At 54.0% G+C, this 13,699-nt stretch overlaps 2 protein-coding genes across 2 annotated transcripts; both read left to right on the top strand.

Annotated features, from left to right (window-relative positions):
- Positions 1-6,305: 6,305 nt before the first annotated feature.
- J4E83_001566 (uncharacterized protein) lies at positions 6,306-8,951 on the top strand (the record flags this gene model as incomplete). Its single annotated transcript, XM_049328522.1, has 1 exon — positions 6,306-8,951. The coding sequence occupies one exon, from the start codon at positions 6,306-6,308 to the stop codon at positions 8,949-8,951; it is 2,646 nt and encodes an 881-aa protein (XP_049193040.1).
- Positions 8,952-9,397: 446 nt separating this feature from the next.
- J4E83_001565 (uncharacterized protein) lies at positions 9,398-13,645 on the top strand (the record flags this gene model as incomplete). The annotated part of the gene is made up of 1 exon (XM_049328521.1): positions 9,398-13,645. The coding sequence occupies one exon, from the start codon at positions 9,398-9,400 to the stop codon at positions 13,643-13,645; it is 4,248 nt and encodes a 1,415-aa protein (XP_049193039.1).
- Between the last annotated feature and the right edge of the window lie 54 nt (positions 13,646-13,699).

Below are 13,699 nucleotides of genomic sequence, written 5' to 3'. Positions count from 1 at the left end.
GACGGCTGCGACTGCGCGATGCGCTAGCCCGCTAATTCACCCAGGAAACCACCACGGAACCCACTGTGACGTCTCCGCCAATGCACCAGCCCCAAACACACTCAACAGGTTTTGCGACAAGATAACGCCTATACCGACTGCCCGCCTTTTCCCCCCGACAATGGCCCTTCTGGCGTCCACGCCGGCCTCGTCCATATCACGATCTCCCTCGTGCCTGCCTCTTCCTGCGCTGTGTTCCCTCGCGCCTGCCTGTGCGCCCAATGCAGGCAAGAGCGATATGCCCTCAACCAGAACAAGCAGTTGCAGTGAGGCCTTGGCGCAGCCGCGGGAAGCCCCATCCACAACGGCAAGTGCTAGGGTGGAGCCAGAGGCAATTTCCCATATCAGTTGCACCTTTCACGTTTATTGCCGCGAAGCCTGTCTGGTATCCTCCCTTTAATCCCCTGCTCATCCTGCACGCCTTGCATCTCGTCTGCTGTCGACTCCGCTGCCTGCAACTGTCATGGACGTCCTGTCCGCGTTCCTTCCACGTTCTATTCCTAGCTCCTCGTGTCAGCCGCTACCGCAAACGGCTCCACCGTGGAATCTGGAGCGACCTACTTTAACCCATTTAGTCTGCATTCAACACTGCATAGCCTCAAAGTCGCCTTCGTCTTTTCAACTTTTTCACTTATTCCCACCTGCTCATTCGAAGTCGTGTCTCAGCCTGGGCATGCGCGACATCCAACGCCCTTGTAGCGATCTGACCGCCGTGGTGAAACACAAACACCAGATCAAGATCGCCATCGGTCCCCGGCTGATAAGACATGTTGTGCTCACAACTCGCTCCTACCCCGCGCCATTGAGCGAATCTAATCCCACCGTGCGTTCGGCGCCGCGTCAGCGTCAAGTCATCCTACCAGACTTTAGCAGCCTCGACCTCTCTGGCTCGACTGTCAACACGCGCAGCCTCCCAGCCTCCCGTCTGCTGCATACCTCATGTACCACGTCACGTCTCTGCAGTCACAGTATTGGCCTGCATGCACCACGCCGCGCAATACATCTTAGCACGTTCTCATGTCTATGTTAACCAAATATCACCGACTGCAGCAAGCCAAGCTTCAATGGTAAGCCGGATCATGTTTCACATCGCCCACACAGGCAACTAGGGCGATTCACCCCGATAAATTTAACGTCGGTCCACGACTTTTCGCGTTCAAAGTCTGAATTCGATAATTGCGAACGCAGATTTCCATCATCTGTTTGACCTGCATGTGCGAGAAGATCGCCAGGCTTCTATTCCTCGGTCCAGAGATCAGGGTAGTGTTCGCGCTCTATCCTGTTATTATCAGTTCGTCTGCGATTCCCGCATTGTCTTTTACAGCTCGTACAAGCATAGTTGAGTATGCTATGGTGTGAGGAGTTGGCCCGATGATCAATTTCTACTCACGAACGTGTCTATGTAACGGCATGGACATGGCACAAATACTACCTTATACGTGAACAGCTTCAAATAGCCAATACTCCTCAGGGTTGGAGCAAGGCAAACTACATGTCTCGGCGCAATCAACCTCCGATTGTATCTACACGGCACGTTATTATTGGAAGGCACCTGTGAGAATGGACGCCTCGTCGAGTCTAAGCCTAGAAGGTGTATCGCTTGGCGCATGATTTTCCTAATTCAGACCTCTCCATCATCAAAACGAGGACATGCCTTGATGATAAAACGGGAAGAGGAATATCGAGCAACGTTTGTGTATATATATTTCTCTCCTTGCAACTCAGCCAAGTTCTTCATCTCAAGTTCCTAGATATTCCATTTTCGAGTATTTTCTGAAGCAATGCCACCCCAATCAACAATCCGCACCACCATCGCCAACCTGACCACCGGCCCCCCTCTCGTCATCGCTATCATGGGCGGAACCTCAGGTATCGGATCCTACATCGCCAAAGCCTTCGCCTCCGTTTACCGCAATTCGACATCTAAACTACGCGTCTACGTTATCGGTCGCAACGCCTCACGCGCAGAAGCTCTGCTTGCAGAAGTGCGCTCCACAAGCCCAGGCTCAGAATGGCGATTCATACAAGCCCATGACCTGGCGCTGATGAGCGATGTCGACACCATATGTGCGCAAATCAAGAAGTATGAAGAAGAGCAGCCATTGAACGGGGGAGCACCGCGGATAGATATGCTATACATGACCCAAGCAGAGTCACCACTCGCACCATCACAGCGTAAGTCTTTTCTATCTGCATTCGCTTCCAGCAAGAAGTGAGCCATGATAAACACCTTCCACATCACCCGAGCTGACCAAGCCCACCAGCAACAAAAGAAGGCCTCGACACCCAAGTCTCCCTCCTATACTACTCCCGCATCCGCTTCATCCTCACCCTAACACCCCTCCTTCTGCGCTCTCAGAACCCCACTGGCGCCCACGTCATCTCCGTCTTCGCAGGCACAATCGAAGACTCCATCTCTCCATCTGCACTACCTATCGGCCCACCTTCGCCAGAAAAGCACAGCGTTACATCTGTTCGCACGCACGTCGCTTTCATGAAGACCTTCACATTCGAGGCCCTGGCTGAGGAACACGCTGGCAAGATTGCTTTTGTACATATTTATCCGGGGTTGGTTGACGGTCCAACATTTCTTAGTAAGGTGAACCCTCTTTGGTTTCGCGTGCTGTGGCGCGTGGCTAAGGTGTTGATGGCGTGGTACATGACGAGTCCAAGGGTGTGTGGTGAGGTCATGGTGTTTCTGGGTATGGGCAGGTATCCTGCGAGGGGCGTAAATGTGAAAGGGAAGACGGTGGCTGATGTGGCGTTTAGTAGTACACGGGAGAGGGGAGGAGGTGCATATGCGGTGGGTCAGAGGGGTGATGAGAAAAAGCAAGTTAGTTATGCCAAGCTGAGGCAGAGTGACACGAGAGACAGGGTTTGGAAACATACCATGGGTGTGTTGGGGAGTGTTCCGGGGTTGAGTGAGTAAGTTGTGAGGAGGAGTGGGGCTTGTATATGACGAAACGTCATCCATGCATTATTTGGAAAAGAAACGTGGGGATATCAGACTGATAGATGAATTTTGTTTTTCCTATCTTGCACCACCCTCAAATAGGTAACAGGCGTATTTATAACGACCACGTTTATGTACGACCCCTCCAGCGGAACACAGTTGCGCAACTCAGAAAAATGCATTGTAGCCATCACTGCCAGAGGTGGTCGCAATTCCAGTCTTGCACCACGCCACCACCGAAAGCAGCGTGGAGACTAAACAGATCAGTCTGACAATCGGCAAACTCCGCGGCGAGCCCAGAAAAGTCGTTGAGGTATTGCTCGGCGCTCTCTCCACGGACTCTTGGCCCATGAGTTGCTGGAAGCGAGTTGGGGTTTTGCTTCGAACTGACAGGCCACGTAGGCGTAATCCTTGGAGGGGGGTGTATTGAGGACGATTTCATGCGCTTAGCTAGCGACTCAGCGTCGCTTCTTTCATGCTGATGACCGCTGTTGGTAATTTTGGGAGGCAACAGCTGCTCCATGCAAGCAGCCATCGTTTTCCTGGTGGTGGAATGTAGTTCGTAGATTCGTCCTGGGGATGATTCAGGTAACTGTACGCATTTCAGCGCCAGCGACAGGAAAATGATGTCTTTGAGATCATCTGCTTTGCCACGACCCAATCTCGCGATGAGGTAGTTGATAGTCTGCTCTACCTTTGCGACGAGTATGTGTTCGTCGTGCCCGGACATTTGTTGCTCCAGATACTGGCCATTTGAGCTGGCCTGGCGGAGATGTTTGATGCGTTGGCATACTGTGAGAGCAGACCACAAAGTGTCTTTTTTGCACAACCAGAAGTAAAGATCCTCCTGTGACGGTGACGTATCTTCAAGCGCTTGAGGGTAATAGAAGTTTGAATAAGAGAGTATGGCCACCGATGAATCGACACATTGTAGCCAGGCCTCTGCGACCTCTTGCTATCAAGCTGTTAGCACAGAAGGTTACTCTAGACGAAGACGGGAGACCTCGAATTATTGAAAGAACGTTAGACGAATTCTGCGTCTAAGATTTATCGCCTGCGTCATAACTGAGGAAATACGTACTGATTATAGGTCAGCTAGACATCTTATAAAGTATCTGCGGTGGCTAAGTTACCTTGATTTTCCTGATAGCCGAAGAGAAGTGGTCTGTATAAGCACAATAGCGATCGTCGGAGATAAAAGTCTAGGAGAATGCGATGCAGAAATCCACCTCGATCGCCGGTTGTTGGCTGGCCGTGTTGCAGACTGAGAGTCAATGGTAGAGAGCACCAGGATCTTTGTATCTCACGCCCTATCTCAATCGCCTCGTTGACATTGGGGATCGAGCGCTGTACAAGCGAGGAAGCCCTGATTCGATGCGGAAGAGACATAGCAAGATATATCTGGTAGAGGCTGTCTGTCAGATCGCAAAGCGGGCGGGGAGGAGGTAGCTTCGATGAAGACTCGTCAAAGTCCTCGTCATACAGATTTGCCGGTACCGGACAGTAAGATCCGAGCTCTGGGATTACCAAGGGCATACCCGTCATGATAGATACTTGTACTTCCGTTTCCAAAACAGACGCCCATAGCCGCTTTCGCATCTCCATCTGGTACGGCGAAAGATGTTTTATCTTAGCAGGATCTATGTGCAAACCCATGGTCATAGCTAAACGCATTATGGCACCGCTGCGGCTCCAAATTCTATCGGGGTCAGAGTGGCTAACGCCACCAGATAGTAGCACAAGTAATTCGACTTGAAGAGTTGATAGTTCCGTCCGCTGTTTTCGTCCAAGTTCCCCGAGCCATGCTTGAATGTGGTTGATAGCTGCACCCCGTAAATAGGTTCTGTAATTGTCGCCTTCATCGGTTTTGGCCGTATCGTCCAGCAAGTAAGCCCTAGTCATAACGCTTGTAAGCAGCGCGAGGATGCTAGAGGAGGAATCAAGCCCAGATCCGCTGTCAAGCCACAGTCTTTCATACTGACGCATGAAAGTGGGACGGTGTAGAACGCGCATGGTACGCTCAAAATATTGGAAGTATATGGAGACCAGCTTGTCACAGTACGGCTTTGGTGGAAGGGACTTCCATAGCTTTAGTAACGATGGCGAGCATCCAGAATCATGCTTGCGCTCAGGCGGCCGAATTGGATCTCCCTTTGACTTGCTTTGAAGAAATTTGACTTTCTTTGCAGACGCCATCAACTGCTCATCACTAGCCATCTTGTTGAGGAAGTCCTTGACATCGAGGAACTGTGTTCTGTCAGTATCATGTTTCACAGATGGTTTCCAATCCTCTTGCCTGATTAAGGAGCGTAGTTTTGTCATTCTGCCCAAAATACCGTGATCTACCTCCTTCAGCCACGACTGTGCCAACGAGAGGCAAGTCTGCTGTCGGTGTTGACTGCTCGACCTCTGCTTTAATTGGATGTTCGCGCGCACGTTCAAAGCAATACATGCCGACATTTGGTAAGGCTCAATGTCTGGGCTTGTTAACGAATCCTACTGGCACGGGCCAAAAAGTTGTTGCTGCGCCGCTGGTAATGGACGTGAAGGATGCTTTGTTTCCAGCGAGTCTGGATGTAATTGCCGCATTGGAGTTTGCGGCTAAAGACATGTGAGGGATGCGCGGACGGGTCTTTCCTCAAAATGCAAGCTAATGCACGTCGGCGGCGTAGTCGAGGTGTCCACTAACCCCTGGCAGGGGCGGCACTTAGGCGTTGTCGCATGTCAAAAAGATTTGGAGACACTTTCGAGTTTCTATCTGAAGGTAGCTAGCTAGCTTCATGGTCGTGTAAAACGAAGATCGCAGTGACGAAGACATGCACCTGAATAGAGATACTGAAAGAGTTACAGCTAACGTAACCTACAAAAAGGCCTGTCGTAGCATGTGTGCTGTGATGGGAACCACGATTCGGGACACATGGCACTATATCAGCAGTTGACACGTGAAGCTCGATGGTCGCACCGACTGTCGCGTGTGTCTGTATTGAGAGTCGAGTGTGGTGAAGGAGTCTGGAAGGCCGTGGTGACGTCTAGCTTGATTCGCCTAGAACCCCACACCGAAGGTCCCTGAGAGCAACGGCGAGATTTGCCCGCCATAACAACACGTAGCTTCCCAATCCACATATAGCAATTGGCATACATTCCACACATCAATTGCGTCTCCCATAAACACCAATTGGAACATTGACCCCATTTTGGCATCTCCTGCAGGTAAGTGCAAGGGAACAGCTGCGAGGCCCCACCTGCATCTGAAGCTCTCTGGACACAGTAGCTAACAGCTCCCCTCGCGTTGTGCAGCTATCCGACGTCCATCATGAGCAACCTCTTCGAAGCCAAAGTCAAGAGCGTCCTTTCCGGCGACACCGTCGTTCTCCACAACATCAACAACCCAAAAGCAGAGCGCACACTGAGCTTAGCCTTTGTCACCGCGCCGAGACTGCGACGAGAGGGCGACGAGCCCTTTGCCTTCGAGTCACGCGACTACCTCCGCCGTCTGCTGGTAGGCAAAGTCGTCCGCTTCCAAGTCCTCTACAAGATCCCGACGGGCGCGAACCGCGAATATGGCCTCATCGTCACACCGAACAAGGAGATATTGCCGCAACAAGCCGTCGCGGCGGGCTGGGTGAAGCTGCGCGACGACGCCGGCCGCAAGGAAGACTCGGATGAGGCTGCCAACCTACTCGAGCGACTGCAAGTAGACGAGGCACGCGCTAGGGCAGACTCCAAGGGCCTCTGGGCGGAGACTGGCGGCAGGATCAACTCGTCGTCAGAGCTGAGCGATGCGACGAAGTTTGTTGAGCAGAACAAGGGCAAGGACATCGACTCGATTGTCGAAAAGGTCCTGTCCGGTGACCGCCTCATCGTGCGATTCCTCCTGTCGCCCACCGAGCACGTGCAAACAATGGTCCTCCTCGCCGGTGTCCGCGCCCCCGCAACACAGCGAACAAATCCTTCCGACGGGAAGGTGCAGCCAGCCGAGCCGTTTGGTGACGATGCTCAACAATTTGTCGAGACAAGGCTGTTACAACGAGGAGTCCTCGTCGAGGTTCTGGGAACAACACCGAACGGCCAGATCGTCGCAGACGTCAAGCATCCCACCCAGGGCAGCATCACACCTTTCCTGCTCAAGAACGGCTTGGCCAAATGTACCGACCACCACACCACCCTCCTCGGCCAGAAGATGGGCATACTTAGGGGCGCTGAGAAACAAGCAAAGGACGGCCGCCTGGGTGTATACAAGGAACATGTTGCGCCCAAGATCAGCAAGGCTGGAGAGCAAGAAGCCACCGTTAGCCGTGTCCAGAGCGCAGACACCATTTTCATCCGGAACAAGGCGGGTGCGGAGAAGCGCATCAACCTCAGCAGCGTCCGCCAACCCAAGCCTACCGATCCCAAGCAATCGCCATGGGTAGCCGAGGCCAAGGAGTTCTTGCGCAAGAAGCTCATCGGCAAGCACGTCAAGTTCCACGTAGACGGAAAGCGACCCGCGACCGAGGGCTACGATGAGCGCGAAATGTGCACCGTCACCTTCCAGGGCAAGAACGTTGGTTTGATGCTTGTAGAGAGCGGCATGGCATCCGTCATCCGCCACCGACAAGACGATGCCGACAGGAGCCCCATCTACGACGATCTTCTGCTGGCCGAGTCCACCGCACAAGCTGAGAAGAAGGGTCTCTGGTCAGACAAGTCGCCCTCTGTCAAGCAGTACGTCGACTACTCGGAGTCGCTCGAGAAGGCCAAGCGCCAACTCACTCTGCTTTCGCGCCAACGCAAGGTACCAGCCATTGTCGATTTCGTCAAGTCTGGCTCGCGCTTCACTGTACTGGTACCTCGCGAGAACGCCAAGCTCACCTTCGTCCTCTCCGGTATTCGCGCACCTCGATCGGCGAGAAACGACAGCGAAAAGGGCGAACCTTTCGGCAAGGAGGCCCATGAATTCGCGAACCGCCGCTGCCAACAGCGAGACGTCGAGATCGATGTCGAGGACTGTGACAAGGTCGGTGGCTTCATTGGCACTCTGTACATTAACCGTGAGAACTTTGCGAAGACACTGGTTGAGGAAGGTCTAGCTACTGTACATGCCTACTCAGCAGAGAAGTCTGGAAACGCAAACGAACTATTCGCAGCCGAGCAGAAAGCCAAGGACGCACGAAAGAACCTGTGGCAAGACTACGACCCGTCTCAAGAAGAAGAGGATGGCGAGGCAGCGGTAGCTACCGAAGCTACCAACGGCGATGCCGCATCATCAAGAAAGGCCGACTACCGCGATGTTATGATCACCCACGTCGAGGACGACGGAAGGCTCCGTCTCCAACAGATCGGCAGCGGTACATCAGCGCTGACATCACTCATGAGCGCCTTCAGCAAGTTTCACCTCAACCCTGCGAACAGCAGTGGCCTGCCAGACGCGCCCAAAGCGGGCGAGTTTGTAGCAGCCAAGTTCACTGCCGACGACCAGTGGTACCGTGCGCGCATTCGACGCAACGACCGAGAGAACAAGAAGGCCGAGGTTGTCTACATCGACTACGGTAACTCCGAGACAATCCCTTGGTCTCGCCTTCGCCCTCTCTCACAAGCCGAGTTTCTGCCATCGAAGCTGAAGCCACAGGCCGTAGAGGCGCAACTGGCGTTCATCCAGCTCCCTGGCAACTCCGAGTACCTTGCCGATGCCGTCAGCTTCATCTCGCAAGAAACAGCTGATCGTGAGCTCGTCGCAAGAGTCGAGGCCACCGAGAAGGATGGCATGCTTTGGGTGACACTGTACAACCCGGACCAGAGCAAGGACGGCACTGAAAGCATCAACGCCGACATTCTTAGCGAAGGTCTTGCGATGGTACCCAAGAAGCTGCGCCCGTGGGAGCGCTCGGCCAACGTGCTGGCTGCCATGAAGAAGAAGCAGGACGTGGCCAAGGAGGAGCGCCGCGGTCAGTGGGAGTATGGTGATCTCACTGAGGACTAAGCCTGTACATAGTATGCGGTTGCAGAGCATGGAAAATGGTGGCACCGAGTGAGAATAATGTACAATAAAAGCATGTATCACGATTTTCGCACAAGCAACAATCTTACGTCCACATGTGCTACCAAAGATGCCTCGTGATGGAGGGCTGGCACCGAAGCTGCGAGGACGGCCAAGTGGAGGCTTAGGCGGAGATGACGACGAGGTGATTGGCGGCTTCGGCCATCCCCCACCCATCCACGGCAGCGCGCTGAGGCGGTGCCTGTAGGCAACCACCAAAATGCACCCCAGTCACGCTGAACACGGGTCTTGCGCCATGACGGCTACCTTCCAGGCAGGCGCGTTGCAGACATCCTTCATGAATTTACACACGCGCACTTAACACGCCCTCATCCTCGCTCCTCGCGCGTCAGAACACCCGTTGCGACACGCATAGAGCAGTCGCAGCCATGGAGACCATCAGTCGACTACCCCGACGCCTGACGCAGCTCTACTCCGACACCAAAACCACATGCGATGCCGTCGTCGAGCAGGATGCCAAAGACACGCCCGAGTCGCATGCACTGCATCGCAAGTTCCGGATACAGAAGGACCGGCTGATAACATGGGGCGTGGACTGGAGCGACAACTCCAAGGGGAAGCAGGGCGACATCGACGAAAGCGTCGAGGAGGCAGGCATGACGGAGACGGTCACAAGCGTGCTCGGAACCATCAAGGAAATCCTCGACGAGGCCGAGCAGATGCACCCGGGCATGTCTGCTGCGGGTGGGGGAAAGACAATGTCTGGAGAGAAGAGCCGGCCTGACCTTCCCTCGTGGGCGGCCGCCGACAGGTCACGTTACGAGGACCTCATCAAGGACCTCACCACCTCCATCGACATACTCTATGACCTCTCACGGAACCGCAGAGTCCAGAGAAGCAATGAGCGTGGTATTAGTCCAGGAAAAGCTACACCGCATCACAGCACATCGACTCCCGTCTTCTTGTCGCCTGACTACAACGCCTCTGACCTGACGCTCGTCAATCCTGCTACCTTCCCTCTGAATGCACATACCCCTAGATCTCATCTTCCACCCAAGCTGGACCCTGCGGACCTCATCCTCACTGACGAAGAACCTCCGCCATACGAAAGCGTTGGAACTACTTCTGTTCGCGTCATCGGCCGCCTGCGGTCTCGCCACAGTTCCACCAACCCCTGGAAGACGGATGGCAGCAGGAACATAGAGACCTGCGTCTTGATCGACTACGCGTGCTACGACCCCGCCTACCGTCTCACTGGAGTCTCTCCATCCACCCAGCGCCTTGAGAGCCTTCTGTCAATACTGACAAAGCTTTCCAACAACCAGTCCTTCCACGGGACCCTCAAGTGCCTTGGCTATTTCGAAGATCCAAAGCAGCCGCGCTTTGGCCTGGTCTTCGAGCTGCCCACCTCAGTCTACTCAGGGCCGACCGATTCCCACAAGCCAGTCGAGGAGCTCAAGCCAGTGACGCTGCTCAGTGTATTGCAGACGGGCTCCAAGTCTTTGCACAACCCCAATAGTGCCACCCCGCCACTTGAGGACCGCTTTCGTCTAGCTTTCACGCTCGCCTTGACCTTCAGCAAAATCCACGGCGACAATTTTCTCCACCAAGACGTCAATAGCAGCAACATTATGGTCTTCAAGAAGAGCAAAAGGCAGTCTGCGAATAGCAGAGCATTACAATACTCGCTGCGTTCGCCTGTAATATGTTCCTTCGATCTATTCTCTGACTTCGACATCGACACCGACAAGGCGAAACCAACACTGAACATCTACCGGCATCCGGAGGACCCCAAGTTCACTGGAAGTCAAGACCAAAAGTACAATGCCAACTTCGATCTCTATGGCTTGGGGCTGGTGCTACTCGAAATAGGATTGTGGCAGCCTCTACTTGACCTGTGGAAGCAAAAGTACACCCTGAGCGACTTCAAGCAACGGATAGAAGATGTGTACATCCGCAGGCTCGCTTCAAAATGCGGAACAGCCTACATGCAGGTTGTGCGCGACTGCTTCTGGGCAGCGGATGTCAAGGGCGACAATGCGATCGATGTTCCGCAGGTCTACACTCGCATCCTAACCAGACTGCAACGCTGCTGCATGTTGGATGAGTCGGAACCTGGGTTTGACTTGAGCGAATTGAGACCGGGTGCTACACCGATGCAGCAAGCATCTCCATTGAAGCGCAAGAGCGCGAGCCAGCCACAGATCGTCACCGATGGCCAGTCAAGTCCATCCTATAGGAGCGCAAAGCGATGGGCATTGGAGAAGGGTACACAAGCCTTGGAAAGGACCAAATCTCTCTCGAAGAAGTCACCTGATCTTTCATTGGCTCGTAATCCATCACGGAGCTCGCAACACTCCATCCGGAAGAGCATCTCAGAAAGTCTTCGTATGATGAGCCCTAAAGAAGAAGCATCGGAGATGGAGTGGGAGCAGAAAGATTCTCTAGATGAATCAGGCACTCTCATTGCAACCCCGCCAAATTCACAAGACCCAAGCGATAACTCTTCGCTGTATAGAGAGCGCGTGGCGACTGCCGCTTCAACGATTCAGCGTGCATGGCGACAGTCGCGTGCCCCCTCTAACGGATGCACAACGCTACAAGACTACAAAGACAAAATCACCATCATCCAAAAGGCTTGGCGCCAGACAAAGCAGAAACGCAGTAACACCACCGTCTCGGCCCTTGTAAGTGACGGACTGCGACACTGGCCGCAAGCTACTCTTGGGTACCCAACACCTGAGCCAGAGATTCAGAGTAGGACGGTAAATTCGAGTGAGAGCTACGTCACTTCGTCTATACAAATCGAGACCGACATAGAGCCGACTCCTCGACCGAAGCTTCGCCTCTTCCCAGTCAAATTCACACCTGAGATCGTGGAAGAGTGGCACTCATCCATGTTGCCCCGCCTTGAGCGTCTGATAGAACGGGCGCTCAAGGATTCCGAAGAGACTGTTAGCATTGATCTCGTCGCCATCGGAGAAGTACTAGAGAAAGCCAAGCCTACTGTGTTTGTTACCTGTACTAGTGTGGCAAAGGTCAAGGCCATTCTCAGCCGTCGCTTCCGCTTCGACGAGAATATATATGACCTCAAGGTCCGGAGGGGAAAGATCAGGCGGTCCAAGATGAGCCGTTCGTCGCGCCGCACTAGGCCACCCCATCGATCCATGATGAACACCGACTCATACGATGCGGACATGGCTGTGATGAACCCTTACCATCAGGATCGCCCACTATGCGGGGCTTCCATTGGAGCCTTCAACGGTGAACATCTGCCTCCGGTATCCTATGGTGGGGTCATTCTGGTTGACGATGAGCCATTGGGCATGAGTGTCCATCACCTACTCGACATACCGTCCGAAGACGAAGACGACGTTGGCGAAGAGCCCGATAGCCCTTCTCCGAGCGATGTGATGCTGTCCAGCGCAGCGAGCAACCCTTGGTTAATGGGTATGGGTGCGCAACCAGATCTTCATCTAGAATCGGATGAGCCCGCTGGAATGTGGGATCTTGAACTATCAGACGATGAGGACATAAAGAGCGAGGAAGACGACGCTGACCTTGATTCGTTCGACTTCTCTGACAGTGAGCTTGAGTCTGACGATGACTCTGCGGAGGGTATGCCGATCCGACACTGCACACAAGTTACAAGCGCTAATCCCATTTCAGATATGGCAGATTCTCATATTTCACACGCAACCATGGGCGACATTGACGGCATTTCGCCAGGCGAAGGCGAGGAGATAAAGATCACACAACCAGCCATCGATGACGTGGGCGCTGACTTCTTCCCCTGCGAAGAAGATCGCGACGACGACCATCTCTCCTCGCACGAACTAGGCCACGTTCACGCCTCTTCCGGCATCCGCCGGTGGAAGCGCGACGGCATCCTCCACGAAATCGACTGGGCGCTCCTCAAGCTCAGGGAAGACCGCCTCCAGCCATATAACGTTTGCCAAGGAGGTCGCCGCTTCTGCCTGGGCTCCATGACGCCGGAACAACGCGCCATAGCCTCCAAGCTGGAGAAGCCAGTCAACCGCCGCACTTACACCCCCGAAGAGGACGAATACCCCAACGGCGTAGCCCCCGCATCCACCCTCGGTGGCATGTCCGTACACTGCTTCGGCCGCACCACCGGCCTCCAACCGGGCATGGTCAGCAGCGTTATGTCCGCCGTCCGCATCTACCACCGCAAATCCTTCTCCCGCTCGTGGCACGTCGCTGGCGGCTTCGGCATCGGCGGCGACAGCGGAGCCTGGGTCGTACAAAACGGTCATCACAAAGTCGTCGGCCACGTGCTTGCCTTTTGCCAAAAGAACAAGATCGCTTACATCTGTCCCATGGAAGTTCTTCTTGAAGATATTAAGCGTACCCTAGGTGCCAAGCGCATCTACCTCCCTGGCTCTGTAGAGCAGACCCTGTACAAAGCTAAGAAGGCGAGGCACCACGATGTTATCGAAGACCTGGGATCGCGGGTGCAGGGTCTAGGTATAATAGACTCTGCGGTCGATGTTAGGGAGAGTTACAGTTCGGGACCGCCGGGCAATGGTGGTCTCTGGGAGAGACTGGAGAGAGGTGGGGATAGTGATAAGGAGAACACAAGGTCGACCATGCGGAGCAGTATTATGCGTGTCAACGAAGGCAGAGATGGGGGTTTGGAAATGAGTGTCAAGTAGGAGTAAACGGATGTTTTTGGTTAGGCGTTCAGGAGGACGGTACGGGAAGGGGGA

The sequence above is a fragment of the Alternaria metachromatica genome (assembly GCF_023757995.1).
Source record: "Alternaria metachromatica strain BMP 0045 chromosome Unknown scaffold_2, whole genome shotgun sequence".
Classification (NCBI taxonomy): Eukaryota; Fungi; Ascomycota; class Dothideomycetes; order Pleosporales; family Pleosporaceae; genus Alternaria; species Alternaria metachromatica.
Note: the sequence above shows the minus strand (reverse complement) of the source record. Positions and strands in the feature narration are given on the sequence as shown.